Source organism: Fundulus heteroclitus, chromosome 7 (assembly GCF_011125445.2).
Source record: "Fundulus heteroclitus isolate FHET01 chromosome 7, MU-UCD_Fhet_4.1, whole genome shotgun sequence".
Lineage (NCBI taxonomy): Eukaryota > Metazoa > Chordata > Actinopteri > Cyprinodontiformes > Fundulidae > Fundulus > Fundulus heteroclitus.
In genome coordinates this window covers 19,858,084-19,880,122 of record NC_046367.1, presented here as the reverse complement: position 1 = coordinate 19,880,122, position 22,039 = coordinate 19,858,084, and the positions used below count along the sequence as shown (strand labels likewise).

Here is a 22,039-nt window from a genome sequence, read left to right as displayed (position 1 = left end):
ACCTGATTTTCAATTACATCTATGCACGTCTTGGGCCATCCGTTATTTGTTTACTTTTTTATCTTTTGAATGTCCTGCTTTTCAGTTCAGTCCGCTATGATTTTGAGAATCCATTAAATCTGTATAAAAAGCAAGCCTAAAGAAGATTAAGCAGTTGTATACAGTCCCACAATACACAACTTGGGAAAGAGCTAGTATTAAACTATATGCCCCAGTACAAGGATAAGAATGAAAACTTGTCCTAAAATGCAGTCAATATCTGACAAACGTTAGCAACCTTTTGTGAAATATTAAGTATGCAAATATTAAGCAATTCAGCCATACAGTTATTGAAGGATTATTGATTCACTCCAGCAGTCTGATAAAAAAAACAAGTTTTATAATAATGCTAATCTGGTAAATCTGTTAGATCATATCAGAAAAAATACAAAGAAAACTATCCTAAAAGTTTTGTATGAACCCTGTTCATACTAAAATTTAGGTTTGACTCAAATCCTTATTAAGTTGTTTTTAAATAGCAGGTTTTGGACTCCTTGACTAAAGCGACTTTCAGATCAGTAGACAAATCTTTGATTTTGTCTACTGTATCCCCAGCAAGTTGTGCAGCTACGTTCTGTGCATAGAATTTAAAAAAAAATTGAAAAAATGTTGTGCCCACAGCTTAAAAAGTGTAGCGATGCACATTACTTTGTTGTTCTAAAAAAATCTGTGTTCCCCAAACAGTTGAAGTACCTTTACAATAAAGTTCTCACTCAAAGAGAGACTGTATCAGCCGCTGCACCTTCCTATGTATGTGCATGATACATGCTGAGTCCAGACAGCTCTTGCAGTTGTGGAGAGCCATTAAAATGCTATTTGTTAAAATGGAACATGTCATGCCTTTCAGTTCTTCTATTTCATATTGAAATAATTCAGTTGTGGTCTATATAAAGTGGAACTGCAATGCTTTGGTCTGAATTCCTCGTTAATTTACCGCCACAGTCCCCCTGTTCTGAGGTGTGCCTGAGAGCAACTCGTTTTGATGCCGTCCCTTTAAATTTAAGGAGGCACTTCACACCCCGCCCCACTCCAGATCACAGAGCGTTCAATTTCACCCCATTCGGCCATTTTTGTAGCATGCAAAGGGATGGTGTAACAAACACTTGTAACTTCAGCATCCTTCAGCCTATTATAAGATCGCTCAGAGAAATGAAAATGGCAGATTCGCAGAACCAGCATACTGGAAGTCTTTGACCTTGTATAACAGCTCCACAGCAAATACTGTGACGTAATTGTTAAAAAAAATTTAACAAAAAAACAGAGAAAACCGAATGCCTTGAAAACTATGGCCCAAAAAGAATGTAACAATACCTATGCAGCTCCTGGACAGACTACGTTCAAATTTTTAAAATGTATTTCTGGGATAAACAAGTGGATTTTGCCGAGACATATCCCTTTTAAATCTAAAAGTATTCAAAGTACCATGTTTCTGAAGCAGAAGATAGGGTATTTCTATACATTTAATGGAACAATAAGTAATAATGACACCTAGTGGTTAAAATCCAAACAACGGATAACCAATGCCTTTCACAGACACCCGCCATTTACTAAACGATCTGTTGTTGCACTGAATTTTTTACTTACACAGGGTAAGTGTTTGATGTTGTATTCTATTCTGTTTCTGGTCTGCTTTTCTTACAGACCTCCATGTTTTGCAGGCTACACCTCTTTTGCCAAGGTAAAATATCAAATGCTGCTCTCTGTTTTGAGAACTCTGGTAACTTTCATATGATTGGCTAAGGAACCAGGAAGTAAACACGGGCTACATTCTGAACCAAAGTAGTTCTGGACCGTACCTCTAGGTTTGAAAGGAGAAAAACTTGACAAAGACATTGTTGACGGAGATGAACGATTGTTTACAGGGAATGTTACTTCCATCCCAGGTGACAAATGAGAATTATTCATCTTGATTTTACAGTAAATTTCCTACTTATTGCTCCTTTAACTGGAACTACAATCAAATATTTTACAAGCTGAATTATTAATGAGTCACACAAACACGAAGAGCAAATATGCTATTGTTAAGCTAACCACCTCATAAAACTGCTCTGTATGAAAATATCACCAACAAGGCCAAGACTGACTTTAGTGAAGACCGTAGCTGTATGTGTTGAGTCAGATATATACTTAGAAGTCTATGGCTGTGCCGCAGAAACTCTGTTTCTAATATATTTGCTGCTGGAGAAAAGTGGGTTCAGTAGCATCTAGAACATTGTTGATGAGTGAGTAGAGCAGGACAAAACACTAGTAACTACCATGTAATACAAATAAAATCTGTTATTTTTCCAAACGTTAAACCTACCTAGTTTTCAGTGATACACACTAGGCATCATTAAATGCCCATTCTTTAATTACTTGAATCCGCATCATGAACAAAAAAAATATCATGATTAGGACATTTCTAATTAAAACACACCCCACAACCAAGGCCCAGTCCAAACCCACCCAGAATTTGACCAAAGTAGAGATTTTTCTTCTGCGATTGAAGATTCAGATAAAATTTTTGGTGACAAAAACTGCAATTTTTAAAAACGCACTGATCCATGGTTTTTGGTAATTATAAAAAACCACGAGATAGCGGCCTACTTTCCAAGCGCCCCATCTAACTTGTGCTAAAAAACCACAATAGCATTGAACCCTTTTTTTTTTAGGGTTTCGTCTGTCTCATTTTATCGTAACTAGGTTTTTGTGACGCTTCAAACAAGTACAAACGAAAATGATGAAAGGGGAGCATAGGTCTCACAGCAGTTCTAATTTTAAGATAGCGAACAACGTATAGCACCCGATTCATTTAAAAAATATCAGTCTCCAAACATGTACAGTCCTGTAGCTGAGTCTTCAATGGCTATTAAACTCACATTTAGCAGAAATGTGTTCAAATCTATTCTTCTGATAAACATTACGCACACAGATTGACAAACATCAATATTTAGCATGGAAAAAGAAAAAGAATGTTACAAGCAATGGTAAACGTCTCCAGGTTAGTACTTCAAATTTACTATTACGTGCAGGAGGTGTTTAAATGGTCCTTTAAATACTTTGGTCTCTTCATGCACTTCTATAATATTTACAGAAATATATCAAGGTAATACTGAAGACAATAAACAAATGTGACTGTTGCACAACTTTGGGTTGAGAAAAACATCTATAGCTAAAATGATAGTAAATAGCCATATCATATCTTTCTGAAGTAAAAAAATACATATTAATCTTATTAAACGTACATAAAATCCAGAGTTTCTGTCTCTCTAAAACATTAAACTTAAGATGTGCTTCATATCAATAGCCTGCAGTTTACATGCACTCACAGCTGTAACCTGTGCTTACAGTATAACTAAAGCCCCCTTTAGTCATGTCAGCTAAATTCCTTCATCTTACCTTAACAACTGGCTTCAAAAAGCTTGACCACTTCGAAGTAAACGGAAGTTTTTGCTCTTATTAAAGAAACCGAAAAGGTACTCACAGCTTGAGAGCAAGCTTCTTTTTCTCTTTCGCCTTCACTTTTTCGGTCTAACCAGGAGAGCTAAATTAAACCTCGACTCCTTAAGTCAAACAGTGACCCCCCCACCCCCTCCACCTCTACCTCCACCTCCTCCCCTCATCCCTCGCTCTCTTTCCAGAGAAGACACTGCATCTCTTGTAACGTCTCAACTACCCTCCCGCCCTGTTTTTCTCGCTACCTGAAACTCTTGGTTTGCTGCTTCCATTTTTTTTCTTCTGAGGGAGACACTCAAACACTCCACCTAAATGAAAAACACATGGCGCACCCCCCTCACCCCAACAAACACCCTCCCTCACACACACGCTGATGAGGCCCAGAGTAGCATGTTCAGTAATACAGTCTGCAATGTCGCACAGGGCCCTCCATTCATAACAGAGAAGCAGGTTTTCCCCTTCGCTGCAGACGTAGCAAGCACACGTCTCAACTCCCACAATACCCCGCACCTCCAAACGCTCTGCACATCGTCTACTAAGTCTATAGAGCCTATCTGCAATAGATCCTCCTGTACACGTTGTTTTAAACATCAACATACATTCGGTTCTTGATTACTTCCACCCTCCTGGGGCTTTCCTCTAAGACTTCTGACATGACAGTGAGACACTAATTCCCAAAGTTACCCCTCGACCTCCCAGTCACAGGCATTCCTCATTGCTCCGGCCCTCCCCACACCTGCCGTCGACCGCCTCGAGCCCACCCCTGCTTTATGAGACTTCATCCTAAGGCACACAAACTCGGGGAAAAAAGAACGGAAATCAATGAACCCGACAGCTGCATCTCTTACCTCCTTGTTGTTGCACGCCGGTTGCGTGTTTACGGGTGACGGAGGGTCCGGGTGAAGTTCTGGACTTGAGCTGCGGGAATGCAGGCTGCTGCTGCCCGACTCTGCGGAGGAGTCTGAGTCCGAGGAGTCTGAGCTGGAATGTCTCACCCTCCTGCCATGTGTGTGCGCTCGCTGCGCCGGCAGGCTGTCAGTCAAATACGGGAACAAGCGTTAGAGGCTGCTCAGCAGAGGCGTTTAGCCGAGCGGAGTGATGTTACACACGCAGTAAAACTGATTTCTGAAACAAAACACCGATCTCCCGAAGAGCAAAGCAGTGCGAGTACCTGCGTCTGTCCCAGGAAGCTGACTCATGAATGGCCTTTAGGGACACAAAGACAGAAATTGATCATCAACGGCAGCAGTATATAGAGCTGGCAGACAAACAGCAAGCATCAGGAGGACCACAAACGTGTCAAATCAGGGTTGAAAACGTTAATTTAGACATATTTAAAAAAAGAATCGGAGTCGGGGTTGACCTACCCTCTGAGTGTCTTCTTCATCGCTGCTCAGCTTTAGGTCGTCAGCAAGCATTCTGCAGACATACATTCAGAAACCTGAGCTGTTCAGCCTCTAAAGCTGCATAAAACACGGCATGTAAACAGATCTTCCCTTATACTGACAAACAAATCAGCGATGTACAGTCAGGGTCAGACACCGGCGCTGACAACAGCTCAATGTTTGTACTGTCTTCCCTTATACAGTAAGTTCAGATTTTTTTTTTTGTTTGAAAAGTTCAGAAAGTGTATGTTTCCTTAACTTTACATTCCTTCAACAACTCTTTCCCCTTCAGTCATAAATAAAACTGTCCACCTCCAAGACACGGCCATGCTGACCTGACTGGACCTGCGTGCCAAAACAGCTCGTCTCCAACAAGAAAAGGAACAAAGTTTAAGAAGTCTGGAGCTCAGACAAGGTGTCTGAAAACGTTTAGAAGAAGCGTCTTTATAGGTTTAAGCTCATCCTCCTCCGCCGTAAAAACAGCCATGCGGTAAAGTCGGTGCTACAGTATTTGGCTCTGTTTTCGCTGCTTGTTCTTAGTTTTTGTAACAGATCATGTGCTGCAAGAGTGGCATAATGGAAATGTAGTACGAGCTGAAGTGACATTAACCAGTGACTATTTTTATATTTCTGAGATATACCTTATTCCTATAAAACAGCCTAACATGTGGCACCCTGAACACCTATTGCCACCCCCGGTAAAGATGTTTCATCTCTTCTTGATCTGTAGATCACCCAGAGTCCTGGATGATCTCTCGTGCTGTTTTCTAATCAGCTCACCTCCTATAGGTATTTTTAAGGTTTAGTCCTGAGGACTAAAATGAAAATAGAAGAAGGTTGATTTCGTGACGGCTGAACCCTTTCTGTTTATTTACCGAAACGCTTTGCATCACTGTTCTGTTGAAATACCCACTGATGACCCCTCTACAGGTTTCTGGCAGAGACCGCTCTGTTTCTTAACAGGTTTCCAGTTCATCATGCCACGCACTCTAACAAGGTTTCCAGATCCACAGCATCACGGATCCTCCTCTGCACTGCACCCTGTACAAAAGTGGGCATGGCGTGCTTTTCCATGTGGTTATCATGTGTTTCACTACACCAGAACCACTTGAAGTGGTCTGATCTGACCAAAGCACAAGTTTCAAGTTAACATTGTTACTAGACACTTTTCTAGAAAAAAATCCAGACATTCATTTGAGAATATTAATTCTCAATATCAATAAGAAGGAAGGAAGGAAGGAAGGAAGGAAGGAAGGAAGGAAGGAAGGAAGGAAGGAAGGAAGGAAGGAAGGAAGGAAGGAAGGAAGGAAGGAAGGAAGGAAGGAAGGAGGAGGGAGGGAAGAAGCAAAGTCTGAAGGATAGAAGGAGGGAGGTAGCTTTGTTATTCCCAAAAACATCCAGAGCTAATAACAAATATTTTTACTAGCTAATATTTTTCTTTTTTTTTATATATATGATGTTTTATAATTACACATACTCCAATGTTGTTTGATTAATTAAAACAAATTATTATGACTTCTCGATATTTGGATGGGTTGAGGCAGAGAGTAAAAAAATCAAACAGTACAGTAAACATACGATACAGACTCGACATCCTGGAAACCGACTATCTCTTTATGATCTCTTGAACATAAATAAAGTATAAATAAGCAAATAAAATCAATGTGCTTGACAGTTTAGGTGGGGGAAAAAAAAAAAGCGAGGCACGCCGTTTACTCCCACCCCAAGAACATGTGTTTCAGATTAAAAGCAGGATGTAAAAAGTTAACAAACAGGAGCACATCGGTCTTCACTGACAGCTTTCAGGAATGTGAACTAACCCTTGACCCAAAACCACTGCCTGAAACGCAGTCCGCCTGGTTAACATACTGTCTCCAATTTCCCGTGTTCTTCCCTCTTGATCAATTTGCCTCGCAGCTGTTCGGATGATAACGATCATAAATAAGTTTTAAGGAGGCTGCGCAGACAAACACATCAAGCCAGCGGTCACTCCTGCATGTGGCACAGCAGAGGTTTAAGGTACGCGACCCGCGACGGATCACGTTTCTTCATAAGCGACTTACGATTTGTGAGGAGCCACGTAAGGATGACGGACCATTCGCTGCTGAGCATCCCCCCGGCCTGACAACAAAGGGACCAAGCGTTAACAGAGAGCTGCTGGGCAATCACAAATGTGCAAGTTTATCAGTCAGAAAATTCATACTTTGCCTTTGCTGTGCAGCTGAATGTTTAGCATCCTGAGGGGAAAGAAAAGGAAAAATTTAAACGTAATAGCCATCCTTAAAAAAACTGTTATTATTAAAGTTAAAAGCACTTCCCTTCTGCGGATATACACTGAGAACATTACAGACTTTCCTAATAGAAAGTAACCTTCAGGTGCCTGGCTGTGGGATTTTAATTTTGTCTTCGAAATTGCAGAGTTGCAGATTTGTTGATAAGGTGTTATTAAACATGGCGGATTCAAGTAATAATCTCTAAGTAAATGGTTTGTTTCATATCTGTAGTTATGTGACCACCACTCCCCTAAACTCCAATACGTGTCCTGTGTGGCACCTCAAAAGGTCAAATTAGCTTTCTACAGTCAAGAGGTTTAGATGCAGTTATTGTGGGCATGAATGTCATGTTCATGGTGGATATTTAACCACTCATGTTACAGGAAGATGGTAGACCTAACTCCATCAAATTCATTCATAAAGATGTTTTTATGTGTGCTTGGGATCATCGTCCTGTTGGAAAACCCAGTCGTCTCTCAAGTTCAAACCGTGGGACCTGAACTGGCATCCGTAGATGACAGGAGATTGGTTGGAGTGTTTAAAGTCATCCTAGGTACCATCAAGGCCGCAGCCTTTCATAAACTGGAAGCTGCTAGAACACCAGGGTTCCTGTCCACAGCCAAGTGAGTTTAGGAGAGCAAATCAAAGCATTTACTACAAGGAGCAAACGGAAAGAGGGTAGGACATGAATTCATCTTCAGAGAAACGCATCCTGATAGATTAAACTGAGAGTTTGTGCTGGAAGGGTTAATTTCTTGAAGGGAATGGAATATCTTTTATGCATAAAAGTCATAATTAACATTTCATTGGTCGATGGTGGAAACCTAACTGATAAATCGGTCTTAATTTTCTGGATCTGGGCAGTAATCCACCAGTCAATGAACGTCAGACATTTCTTTTCTGTTGCTCAGCTTCGACCAGTGAATCTGATTTTTCCCCTCCTGTTTGTTAGATGAATCATAGCTTAGAAATTAAATTTTTTTTGTCCCGTAGTTGAATAAAAAACAGCACTTTATGTACTTTGGACTGTTTCACTTGTGAAGTCTCTTAGGATGATATTTATTGACAATTTGCACTATATAACTCAAATAAGATTCATTAATATTCCTGCTGTTAAGATTTCAATTTCTGATTCATAGTCATGTCTTTTTTAACATCTTGGCAGCCTGTCACAGTTTGTATGAAGATGATGCATTATTAATTCTATTAATTTTCTGTGTCCAACGTATTATTGACAAATATCAGTTTACAGTTATCTAAACTTTTTGCCCCCCCCCCCCCCCCCAACACTCGTCAAAGCCCGTTAGGGTTACTTTACGTTACCCACAATGCTCTGAGAGTGTATGGAGGAAATGTTTGACTGTAACAGATCCAGTGTTTAATAATTTTACTGTACTCCCTCTGAGCTCATTAAAACAACTTGTTTCCGTGTCCCATAAAGGTGTTTTAAGAAATTGAGCCTGATGAAATTCCCTTTTAGTTAGAAAAACACACACCTTGGAGTTGTAGAGGATTCGCTGAGCCTGGTCCCCGGCCAAGGCTTGCTGGGATGGCCAGGACTGTGTCATGTCCTGCGCAACAGAAATAGCAGTGAGGTTAAAGGTGATGGGAGATCATAACAAAGGAAACCAAGTTGACTTTGCCTCATTTGTCTTTCATTTTGGGCCGACTTTCCCCTCCCTTTCACAAACACTCAGAGCACAGATCGACATCTGACTCTCATTAAGGGCCCTGCTCCTCCCCTGATGATTCTTGATTGAAACGGGTGTCACTTTAGGGCCTAGTTCAGGTTCAGAGATGTGGATTACATGCTTGAAGTGGTTGTGATCAGTGACTGTGTGGTAAAAAAAAATGAGAACCCTGCTGCTGCGTGCACCTGTTTATGTAGCCGTGCAGCAGCACCGTAACTGGAAACATAAACTAATCACACACTCGGGGCTAAAGGCTGGTTTTCATAAACATGAAAACAGGAATGATCCTTTTTTTTTCTTCATTCTTAGCAGGAGAAATTAATGTTTTGCAATACAGAGGCATGAGTGGACCAGTGAGCTACCATGCAAATGATATGCAAAATATAGAAGATATGAGTAGAAATTATCAGTTTCCAGGGCAGCAGTTAGAGATGACTTGTGCAAACTGCCTCCGACTGCAATCCGTTGGACAAATGCATAAAAACAAAAAATTTACTCGGCAGGTTTGAATTATTTGCCCACTCAGAGGGGGAACTCGCTCTAAAAATGGTCCTCCATGCAATGGTGCATTGAAACAGGAAACACAGCTGGTATCTACACCGAGTTATCTTTTTTTTTTTCTAAAGAGGTGTATCAACTGCTATAGCCACATAAAAGGGGTTTATTTGTGGCGGTACAAAACAAGGGGAACAATGCTCATTGGTTGGAGCATTTTGAACGCAAACAACTTGCTTCAGTTAAATAAGACAGATTCAGGAGAACTTTCAATATGTGAAACAAGTGCATTTAGCTATAGCACAGGTTTGTTTTTTTCAATTTTTTCAATTTTATATTGTATACTTTCAAAGTGAAACGCCTGCCTTGAATGAACACTAACTATGCAGAAATAAAATTATGAGTAAAAAGATACAAACAAGGTCTATCCACTATATCCTCTGTATTATCTTTATGTTAGTGCTGTTGTTGATTTACATTAGATAGATATATATATATATATATATATATATATATATATATATATATATATATATATATATATATATATACACACACACACACATACCGGTATACTTATATCAATCAGACAGATAGCAAGGCAGCCTATGCTAAGTAATATTATATACTGGTTAACAGCAGACCAAACAAAGACAACAGGTGGTAAAATAGGAAAGATATCAATTATTTCCAGAGGTTGACAGTTTAATGGCAGCCCTGTTAAAGATGTGTGAAACCCCCTTAAAACAAATGAACTCATATTCAAAGCTTCATTTTTCTAAAATATTTTTATTATGAGACTATGCTGCTGTAAAAGCTACACATATCTATCAGGTGTTTCAAACATTTTTACCAGAAATGGCAATAAAATGAGTGTCTGTAAAGTCTAATAAACGCTACTAATACTGTCACCTAATACTTCTGTAATGAACAAAAATTGGAAATATATTTTAAGAGGTGGTGCACAAACACACACACACACACACATTATATACTATAGTTTACCACAAACTGAAACAATGTCTTATCAAGGACAATAACCTTAACTTTTCTGTGAAGCAACAATATGAACGATGCATAACTTCCTTCAGTCGCAATGACCTTAGAGGTTATTTGTTACCCTGAACTATGACCTAAACATACATCTTCTAAATGAGTATTCTTACAATCTTACAGATATTATGCATATTTGAGCTAAACGGCAATAAAGGTTAAAGATGGAAGAACTTCTTTTTATAGCAACACTGATAAACTGGAAACAATTTTGACATTTTTCACCAAAGCTGTTTTTACAGACAGTTAGATGTTGTATGTTGATCAAACATCACATCTCTCTCCATGCAAAACAGCCCTAAGAACTGTAATTTAAAGGAGCGATAAGCAAAATGTCTTTTTTTTTTTCGATAGAAAGAGCTGGAAAATGGTTTTGTGAAGAACTAAAGACATATTTTTAGATGGACTACAGTATGACGTCACACACCATCTCTCTGTTGTCAGATAAGGAAAAGATACAGAACAAGGATAAACATTGGCCTCCACGATGGAGAGTGTTTAGAGAGCAGAAGTTTGACTCGGAGCTAGCTTTTCTCCGGACAGGTGAGTAACACAGCATGAAGTAAAATTTAGCTTTTTGTTGGTGTTACAGTCTTGTTAGACTTGTGTTGCTATGTTAATTCGATTGCAATTGTGACATGTCGGTTGATTTTTGGAGTTTGACCAGCAATGGGCCAGGCGTTACTGATATGTGAGGCGAGTAGCCGTTAGCTTAGCTAACTGTGAGCTGCCCACCGTGATCGTCACGTACATTCAGGAGATTCTTTTTTGACAAAAAATTTTAAATTTAAACAGATAAACAGCTGTGCATGCACACGCTCACATCCAAAGGAAATTTAGAGAGAACAATTAACCTAATAGTCATGTTTTTGGACTGTTTTGGACCGGAGTACCCGGAGAGAACCCACATATGGACAGGGAGAACATCCAAACACCATGCAGAAAGACCCCAGGCTTAGATTTGAACCCAGGACCTTCTTCCTGAAAGGCAACGGGGCTACCAACCGTGCAGCCCTGAATTAATTTCAATGTAGTTCATCTATATAGCGCCGATTCACAAAATCTGTCATCTCAAGACACTTTGCAAAGTCAATCCAATCAAATCATCCAAACACATTGGTTTTCTATCCAAGGCAACCAGGCAGATTGCATCGAGTCATTGCCCTGCAGCGTTCACTCCTCCTGGACGAGAATGGAGTGACAGTCTCTCGCATTATGTCGTGGACTTTGCAGCAATCCCTCATACCGAGCATGGATGTAGCAACAGCGGAGAGGAAAACTCCCCTTTAACAGGAAACCTCCAGCAGACCCAGAACCTGACTCAGCGTGGACGGCCATCTGGTTTGAGAAGACAGAGCGTACACGCACATACACACAAAAAAAGCACCGTTCCAGGAGTACTTTCTATGCCAAAGAAAAGTAAATGAGCAATGACAGCACAAGCTCTTTTACTGGCTTCATCTAGGAGAGAAACACAGCTATGCTCTGAGCCACAGTCTAGAGGGTGAAAGAGAGCACATACAGTAAAAGCTCCAGGCCTAGGAGTGTGACAGGGTTAACAACGGAAAGACAGAGCCAAAAAATAATTCTGTGTGTATGTTTTAAAGGTAAAGATATCAGCACTTAAATTTAAGCTTAGAAAGGAAAATAAGAGGCCGAAGCTGAAAAATTGTTTGCGAGCAACAGGGCCTACAAACATCCCCCTGTTGTGCCAGCTCTGTCAGGAATGGGCCTAAATTCTAGCAACCTATTGTGAGAAGCTTGTTGAAGGACACCCAAACCATTTGACCCACACCAAACTATTTGAATACAATGCTACCAAATACTGAGCAGATGTAACCTTCTCAATTTGAAGGAAGTAACAAAGGAAATTCTTTAAAAATATATTTCTCTCCTTCATCTAGCGTTTAGCAAATATAAGTAATTTTGGTAATCCTAAACAACCTAAATCAGGAAAGGTTTAATCTGATTTAAGGCCAGAAAAAAAAAAAAAGTTTGTTGTCTTTTTATAAAGTGTATGTAAATTTCTAGTTTCAATTGCTGGACTCACACTTTCTGTGACTTTGTCAAAGAGCAAGTCCAGATGAGGAGGTTCTGCTGCTGGTATCTGGTATCCAGTCTCAGAACTAAACTGGTTGAATTATTCATCTCTGCTCCTGGGGCCTCTTCTATAAGTATGAGTTGGTGTTTCGTTTCAGACAGCAAACTTTGAAGACGAAAAGACTATTTAAATGATTCACGCGGTGTGGGTCCCCAACCTCGAGGTGCACAAATGCTTTGACAGATGTGCAATTATTTACTGTCAGGAATGATGGAAAAACATCTGAATTCTTGCACCTCTGTGAATGAGTTGTGGTGCCGAAAATTAACCCAAATAGAAGGAGAAAGTGGAGTTTGAGCTCCAATGATTAACATAAAAATATATCAGAAACTACATGTTGTTATGTTCACTCTGTTTATTTTTTTACTTTTAACCCAGTTTTCTCAAGATCTTTGACACTATGGTTTTGTATTTTGCTTTATTTGGGGATTTTGCACTGCTTGCTTTCATATTCAGATTATTCCTTAGTTTTAAGATTGCTCCTGTTTTTACTCAGTACTTTTGTATTTTATATGTATTTATTTTTTGCTCTGAGAGTCTTTAGTTATGGTTGTTCTCTGTTGATTTATTTGCTTTATTTTGAAAACCTTTATTTCCTTTAGGTCTATATTCTCTTTATTTAATTACTTCCTCTTGCTCCCGCTTTTGTGTTTTTTTGTCTCTTTTTGGGTTTGAATGTTTATTATTTCTTATGACTGTTGATGTTTTGGGCCACATGCTTCTCTGGTTTTTTGTTTCCTTGCTTACCTGCCTACCCATATATTCTGTTGCTGCATTTAACTTGCAAAAACAACATCTTTCCTGGCCGTCGCCATATTGGAAACCCAACCTTTTGTTTTTGTTGTTTTTTTGGAATCACAACTTCTCTGACTATGTTAACTGGAACGCTTTTAACTTGGGTGTTACGGCATTCCCAGCTCTTAGTTACGACTTCCGAGCTAAATGGATCGCAACATGTCTAGCGGCCATATTCTCCCATTTCCTCAGGTAAACTTGAATTCCTTGCCTTCCCCTACAGCTACGCCCTGTTATCAATCAACCACTTGCTTCTCATTTAGCAATAACCTCTTCAGCTTAAGGCCTAGTCCGCACGTTATCTGTGAAAACAAATATATTTCTATGCGTTTTGGCCTTTCATCAACACAAAAATGGTCATTTCTAAAAACTTTGGCCAAAGTGGAGATTTGAGAAAATGCGTGTGTACATGGTAAAACTGAATCTATCAGATAGGTGCTGATTTTTTTTCTTCAGACGCTTTTTGTTCATTTGTTTCTACAAGGCCAACTGCTCTAATACATTGAGGTGCAAAAGATGAAGAGCTGTTTCACACCCTCTCATTACAGAGGGACCGCGAGGTTGTTTCGAAGGATTCTGATTGGCTGGCATAGGTTTTAGCTTTGTGGTACGCTGCCCCCTAGGCTTTTGGTATCTTTCAAACACCAGTGGTGTATCTATGCAGGTTCATGTGGATAAAAACGTTTCTGAAAATCACCAATTGTGTACAACATTATTTTAGGAAATGATGCGGGGGAGAAATTTGTTTTTATAAAGACCCGGCTTTGTGTGTACACGGCCTGCCTGCCTGCCTGCCTCCTCTCTGCATTTGGGTCCTCCACTTTAACATCACATTTCCAGGAACACCTAAGACGCCATATTGTGTTCATGTTGTAAGTCGTGTACTAATTTTTAAACTTTGAAAACATTCTGGTATTTTATTCTCATTGTTTAATTTTTTTTAATGAGCTACAGGGTATGCTTTGATTTTTGTTGTGCATATATACAACAACAATACAATCTTTGAATACATTTTTTTACCATCTGTCTAAAGAAACAATCAGTTCTTTTAAATTGTAAGAGCATACAAGCGGACTACGTTTGAAGATCTTTTTTTCCCCCAAAGAGTCCAAAAATGTCTTCAACTCTAAGGGGAGTTTGAAGTGAGGGTATTTGAGGCGTGAAACACGCTCAGTATTTGGTGAACCTGGCCAATTTCACCGAGTCTTCTCTCCCCCTCCCCACTCATAACAGTGCACCCTGGAGGGTGAGTGTTTCCTCTCTGTGCTCATCCTTTTCACTTCATTATCTCCCCTTCCTCAGTCACCAAGGACACGGCGCCAGCCTTCACCTCTTTCCTCCTCCAACAACAACAAGGTCTCCCAGGTGGAACATCATGTGTTGCCATCTTCCTTCTGCTCTTTCCCACCCCATTCCCTCTGTTAACAGTGTCATCTTTTCTACTCGTTCACTTAAGTTCACGCAGGCAGAGAAGGACATACAAATGTTCAGGTGCATCTCAGTACATTAAAATATCAATAAAAGGCGATTTATTTCAGCAATTCAGTTTAAAAAAATAAATACCACATTTTATATGTATTTATTACGCACAAGGTAATAAATGTTAATAAATCCTTTATTTGTGTTGATTGAGTCAATCAGGGCCCATGGTTAATGAAAACATGGAAAATTACATAAGACCCATACATTCATAAATGTTATGGCCTTCTGGGTCCTTCAGACAGTCACCAAACCATGTGAAGAGTAAGCCACAATACACAGTGCAGATGAATGGAAAGTTGAGTGGAAGGAAAACATGGTAGAAGAGATGCCACAGGGATAGGTGCAGCCTTGACAGGATTAAAGACCCAAAATCCGATTGATAAACTGTAAATGGACAAACTTTTGGATGATATTCTCCTTCATTGAGATGCACCTATAGTTGTGTTAGGACACCTATGTTGGTTTTTGATAAGTTTAAACAAATAAATGAGATTTTTCTCCTTTAGCTGATCCTTTGCAGAGGATAGAAACTTTGTATTTTATCACATCTGGAAAATTAACGAGAAGAAATATTCACTATCTTCTCAGAGCCCAGCTCAAGGAAAGGTCTGTGGATTAACTGATGCATGAAACCATCTAAGCCGCCGCTTGTGTTTCCTCATCTGAGCCGCTTCGGCTGGATCGTCCGTTGACTCAATTTTCATATGACTGAACGTTTGCGATATTAAAAATGAATGTAATTCGAGAGAACTCGCAAAGGGTAAAACGAACCTCGGACCTGAGGTGATTCATATACAGACAGATTTGCTGTCATTATAAAACTAATTGTTCCGGTTGTTACTTATTTGTCTGCTCCTTACCTCGAGAATACCTTTGGCACGGCGGTTGGGTTGGCTTCTTTTTCCCTGTACAGACCAAAAGATGGAGAAGTTTTTTTTTTTTTTTTTTAAAAGGAGCTACGCACCTACAGAAACTTAAGACAGACACTGACACCGACAGGGCGCCTATTGCACCTCAGAGTAACGTTAGATGCAAATTTCAAATGCAGAACGCCTTTACGCATGACATGCCGATCCACAAACATAGCGTAGACCGCACACAATGAGCAGAAAAGCTGATCGGTTATTACATTGTTGCTCACCATCTCATCTCACAGCCTCTAATCACCCCAAGCTTTCACCTTCGCGCCTTTTTTTATCTTCTGCATTCAAAACCCACTGTGACACTTTACTGTAACTCTGGCAGCTTCACGCACACATGCACACTCACACACACACTCACACCTAGATACATACACACACAGTAACTGTACGCCTCTCTGAAGCTCGCTGATGACTCATATCTTAGTAATCACAGCTGCAGGATAATCAGCCGGATGCCGACACTGAGGCAAGCTGCTTTCGGTTTCCACTCCACATGGTAAATTCCCTTTCTGAGTTACCGAACTCACGCTGGGACTCGGGCAAAAGGTACAAACTCACAGGTAAAAGCGAAAAAGCCCCAAAACAAAACACAAGAACCACGTTACGCAAACAGATTGCCGTGTACAATCTCAGCTGATCTGCGTGAAGACAGTGGATTCCGCTGCACTATTCAACTCACAGTGATTTCCCATTTATTTCTAGTAGTAATTCAGTTCTTTTGACACAGGGCTATTTGCAAATTGTGCAAACTGGTAGCACCGTTGCCTCGCAGCAAGAGGGTCCTGGGTTTGAATCCCAGCACAGGGTCTTTCTGCGTGGAGTTGGCATTGTTCTCCCTGTGCACGCGTGGGTTCTCTCTGGGTACTCTGGCTTTCTCCCACAGTCCAAAAACATGACTAGGCTAATTAAATTGCCCTGAGGTGTGAGTGCGTGCATGATTCTTTGTCCTGTGATGGACTGGTGACATGTCCGGGGTGCACCCTGCCTCTCACCCAATGACCACTGCAGATAGGCACCAACCCTCCCATGTATACGCGGGTATAGACAGAGGGTGGATATTTAAGCATATTCCCTAACTACTGTGCAGGACTTTCATATGCAGCAAACAGAATGGTCTGGGCAGCTGAGTTGACTGCTAAATGTTCCAATATATCCCCTTTTTCACATCCCTTGAACATTTCCCTACATTGACATATTCTCTTCATTTTTTTAATATTTGAATCTCATGTGACCAACACAGGCCGGCACAAAGTAAAACGTGGCTTGCATGTGTATTCACACTGCAAAAAAGGAACAAAAAGTAAGTAAAATTGTCTTAAAATTAGTATATTTCCCTTGATGTAAGCAGCTAAATAAGACTATTTGCCAGTGGAATGAGTATTTTTGCCCCTAAAATAAGATAAATTAGATACCATGCACTTGAAATAAGATGATGGAGATGAAACTTTGTTATTTTAAGTGCAAAGCTTTTATTCCATTGGCAAATAGTCTTATTTAGCTGCTCAAATCAAGGAAAAATACCCTAATTTCAAGACAATTTTACTTACTTTTAGTTCCCTTTTTGCAGTGCAGTCCCTATGACTTTGTCCAGTGTGATCACCTGCTATCAAAGTTAGTAAATGGAGTCCACCTGTGTGTAATATAATGCTAGTATACACACATCTGTTCAGTGAAGGCCTCTTGAGGTTTGTTAGAGAAGATTAGTGGACAAACAGCACCGTAAAGCCCAATATGATCTACAGCTAAGGTGGGAAAATGTGTCAGCTGTGTAACTATTGGCCTTGCACTCCACAAATCTGTCCTTTATGAATGAGTGGCATGTAGAAAGCCTGTAGCTTTCTACACGCAGCAAACATGTGAAAGAAAGTACCATGGTCAAATAAGACAAAATTATTATTATCATCTGCGATAGACTGGTGACCTGTCCAGGGTTTACCCCGCCTCTTGCCCTGACAGCTGGAGAATGGCACCGGCAACCCTAGCGACCCCAATAGGGATAAGGAAGGAAAATGGATGGATGGCTGGCTATTATTATCATCATTTTGCCAATATAAAAAGGTTGGGGGGGGGGGGGTGTTAATACCAAAACAACACAGCCCTAATGGCGGAACTTGATGGTGGCCGCATCATGATGTGGGGATGCCTGCATTGGTGTTCCTGCAAAGTACCGACACGGGTCGATAGAATACAGATTCATGCCATAGGCTTCACATTTTTATTTGTAAAAGAATTGCAAAAAATATATATCATTTTGTGTTGGTCATCCTAAATTCCAATGAAATACACTGTAGCTGAACTTCAACAGTTGTGGAAACTTTTGCAATTCACTTTATGTGTATCCTCTTCCAGCCTGTAGATTCTAATTCTTAATTACAGACAGTCGCGCCCCTTTGAACCTGTGGTTTTGGAAAATAAAGTTCTGTCCCTCTCCACGTTTCTTTCAGTTTTATCCTCATTAACACATTAAAGATTCATAGCCACAAGTGCTGCAGGCTACAACTCTGGTGCAATACCCAAGTGCTTTAACCCTCACGCCCCAAGGGGCAAAACAAACCACAACCCATCATAACACCTGCAACAATACAGACAATAACCAGCTGTTACATTCTTAAACTATGTCCTATTGCTAAAGTTATGCATCTAAATTGCAGCAGCTCAATGACTTAAAGTAATATAATATCTAATGAAGCAGACAATGTTAAACCCTATCTAACTGTGTTCGTTAGGTGAGCATTTTATTAATTAAGTTATCTTCCCCGCTAAATCCTAACATAATGAAACTGATTCCTTGAAATCCGCAGGATTCAGATGGAACAACGGAGCTGGTTAAGTCCAGCCGCTGAAGTCCAGCCCATGTTTCAGAAGCACGCACAAACAGTGTTGTAGCTCTACAACACAACTTGTTTCTACGCTTTATTCCAACACTCCATGCAGCCTCTCACCTGAGAATGCGCGTATCGGAGCAGAAAACAGACAATGGAAAGTTTCCCTTTGCCTCCGAGGACAGTAGGCATGGTTCCTGGATGTTCAGTGTCCTCCTCCGGTGTCCATATCAGTGAGGACGCGCGTCAGTGACCTGGCTTCTCTCCGGCCGGGCGCACACACACTCTCTCTCTCTCTCTTCCCCTCTCTCTCTCTCTCTCTCTCTTTCTCCGTGTCCGTGGGCGCTCCTTTGCGGTCTGACACAGACGTGGGATGTGGGCGGGCCGGGAGCGTCACAGATGACGGAGCTTCACGCAAGGGGATCACGACTCGCTGGCTGTGACGATGATGATGTTGGCGCTTGGCTCGCAAAGAACGGTGAGGGTATGATGCCGTTTCACTCCCAGAGGTGTGCTGAAATGATGGTTTTTCTACGGCATGTTTTTTTTTTTAGAGGGAGCAGAAAGCTGTAAAATAAATAAATAAATAAATAGCACGTGAAATGCGTGACTTACACGATTGACCTTCAGTCAGGGGAAAACTATTAAACCAAACATACGCGCAGTGCCTCCTTTATTTCTGTCCTGAAACACACATTTCTAATGAAGTAAAATGGGATCAGATACGAGATACAGCTAACTAACGTTTTGGATGGATGCCAGGGTGACATCTTTTCTTTATTTTTTTTCATTTCTGTCCCATCATCCCAAATATAAAGACGTGCAGTTTGCTCAATGCTTCTGGGACTTCAAGTGGAACCATTTGGTTCGGTCAGATGAAACTGACTGATGTGGAAAACACTCCGCGCCCACTGCTAAGTACAGTTGAGGATCTGTGATGCTGTGGGCCTGTTTCCGTGGCATAGATAGATAGATAGATAGATAGATAGATAGATAGATAGATAGATAGATAGATAGATAGATAGATAGATAGATAGATAGATAGATAGATAGATAGATAGATAGATAGATAGATAGACAGACAGATATCTGTCTTATTTTTTAAATAAAAATCTGGTGGAATCTAAAAAAAAAAAATGCAAATTGTTGATCGCTAGATCTTTTAGCAGGTTCCAAAACATTTGGTCAAATCAGCAAGGAAGTGGTTCATAACACACAAAACCGGCCTTTCTCCCTTGGACAACCAAGGGATTCTCCCCGCTACACGTGTGCAGCGAGATGGATGTACAAAGAAAAAAAAAGCAGCCAATCCCCGCAGTTTCTAAATACGTGGTGGTGTGAAAAGTTATAACTTCATTTTAAGGTCTGTAATCCTTTTATCCATTTTAATTACACTGACTTTGCGTGGTGCCTTATTAAAGTAATGGATTGGTATACTTTAAACATCTTCCACAGCTTTTCATTAATAAGTTATGTGGGCAATAAACATTGTAGGGAGGAGAAAAGAAGATGCAACACCAATCAAACACATTTAATTATACAGTGTCTCTCAAAAGTGAGTACACCTTATTATATATTTTCATGGGACAGTTAAGTTGTAAATTTGCTGTCCCCTCAAAAATAACTATGGCTGTTAAACTGCTGGCAACAAAAGTAAACACACCCCTAAGTGAAAATGTCCAAATCAAGCCCAATTGGCCATTTTCCTTCCCTGGTGTCGTGTGACTTGTTAGTGTTGCAAGGTCTTAGGTATTTCATATTCATGTTCAAAAGATCCAGTACAGTAAAATACTGACCAAAACACAAGAGGTGTACTCACTTTTGTAAGATGCTGTGCATGGAGCTGTTGTTTTAGCACCACAAAATCCATTAATTAGAAACAAGAACTTGTTTGTTCAAACTGAATGTTTCTGCTTTGTCACCGAACAAGGTTTCAGCTTGAATTGTTTTTTAATACATGCACTAAGGAGTCCTTACACTGTACGAAGGGCATAAAGAAAAATTGAAGAACAAAGAAAAAAATCTGGATTGTTGTTGTCTCCTCCCGTCGGCGGCATCCTCTTAGAAAATGCAGATCTGATCATCTCTCTTCCAGACAGCTTGTCCTTGTTTCATGTCTGGTCCATCAGTTACTCTCCAAAAACGCAGCGAGGCCTGTGAAACGGTTCTGAGCTGTACAGGCTTTAATTTGTCATCTTAAAATGCGACCTGTCTCCCTGACTCAGACGTGACTCAGGGAGAGAGAGAGAAAGAGAGAGATAAGCAAGGTCTTATGGTAACTGCTGCATTAGAGCTCTGATTTAGGAATATTAGGTGACGCCTTTATCCGTTTCTCACCGATTAAACGTCGGATTTGGTTATGGCTGCTTCTGACGAAAAGCTCAGAGCCAAACTCCTTTTCCACATAGTGGCACCCCATGGTTACAGACCCATGGCGACAGGACCTCATAGGCCCAGCAGCGTCCCTCGACGCCGCCTGTTTGGCCTCAGGAGGAGTCATCCTTCCTGACAACGCGCTCATTTCTTTTTGCTCGTACATACACCAGACAGGGAAATGGAGAAGCATGAGGGTGTAGCTTCGGTGCGCCTGAGTTACGTTTGAACTGCCTAGACCTACTGCTTGGTCTGGTTTCCTTACAGATCCTGATGGGAATGCATATTGCCAGACAACATGGGCCCATCTTCTAACAGAGCATCTGTTTTCAGAAGCTTGCAACCCTTAAAAAATAATTCCTTACACAACATTATATATCTGTGCTACAGTTATATTTGCTGGCATAGGAATCAGTTAGCTGATTACCAAAAAGCTTTCTATAAAAATGAGAAATCTTCCTTTATAGCATTTTTATCTTTTTACTCTGTCACCAACAACTTTCACCTCATAAGACATTGAAAGCTGGTGTATTTTGTCCCTTGGTCCACAGGTACTAATGGCTCCCTAAGGGCCCATTGCTGACCTTTCATCAATGGAGAAGGTGAGGGGAGTTTGTCAAGCTGTCAGCAGCCGGCGGATTGGAGTGGGACAAAACGAACCGAGGGCTCCATCTTGTGGCCGGTGGGAGAAGTAACCACTTTTTCACCGAACAAGCAAACAAGTAGACAAAGGATTTTTAAACTCATATGTTTAGGGATTCCAAGATAACGACAATCAGACAAGAAAATCAGTAGAGATCCTGCTGGAGGGTTGACCCTCCAGTCCAGTCCAAAGTCTTTTCTAGCCTGTAAAAGATGTACTCATCTCCACCATCTTCCCATCAAAACTGATCAGCTTCTACATCCCTGCAATAGAAAAGCATCCCCCAGAGCATGATGCTGCCGTCGCCATGTTTCACAGTGGAGATGGTAGAATGATGAGCAGTGCAAGTCCCCCTTCCTCATTCACACTATTTTAAATTTAGGCCAAAAAGTTCATGTGCGGTCTCATCTAACCACAACACCTTCCTGTATTCAGTTCAAGGGCTGTGAATGCTTTTTCAAGACATTTTATGTTTTGTTTTGTTTTTTACATCTCTAACAGGTGTTGTTTCTCAGCGAGTCTTTTTTTT

The 22,039-nt window shown here is 40.5% G+C and overlaps 1 protein-coding gene across 2 annotated transcripts in view; it reads right to left on the bottom strand.

Annotated features, from left to right (window-relative positions):
- The window catches only part of aff3 (AF4/FMR2 family, member 3), a 29,727-nt gene extending 10,933 nt beyond the window's left edge, over positions 1-18,794 (bottom strand). Inside the window, exons 1-8 of one of the 2 annotated variants that reach the window (XM_036139123.1) lie at positions 18,615-18,794; positions 15,610-15,654; positions 8,629-8,703; positions 7,063-7,096; positions 6,923-6,980; positions 4,842-4,893; positions 4,646-4,680; positions 4,323-4,506 (exon numbers count right to left, since the gene is read on the bottom strand). In XM_036139123.1, coding sequence (XP_035995016.1) covers positions 4,323-4,506; positions 4,646-4,680; positions 4,842-4,893; positions 6,923-6,980; positions 7,063-7,096; positions 8,629-8,703; positions 15,610-15,654; positions 18,615-18,686 — 555 coding nt within the window. In that variant the 5' untranslated portion in view covers positions 18,687-18,794. The remainder of the gene's footprint in view (positions 1-4,322; positions 4,507-4,645; positions 4,681-4,841; positions 4,894-6,922; positions 6,981-7,062; positions 7,097-8,628; positions 8,704-15,609; positions 15,655-18,614) is intronic. The other variant, XM_036139124.1, reaches the window with a different exon arrangement.
- Between the last annotated feature and the right edge of the window lie 3,245 nt (positions 18,795-22,039).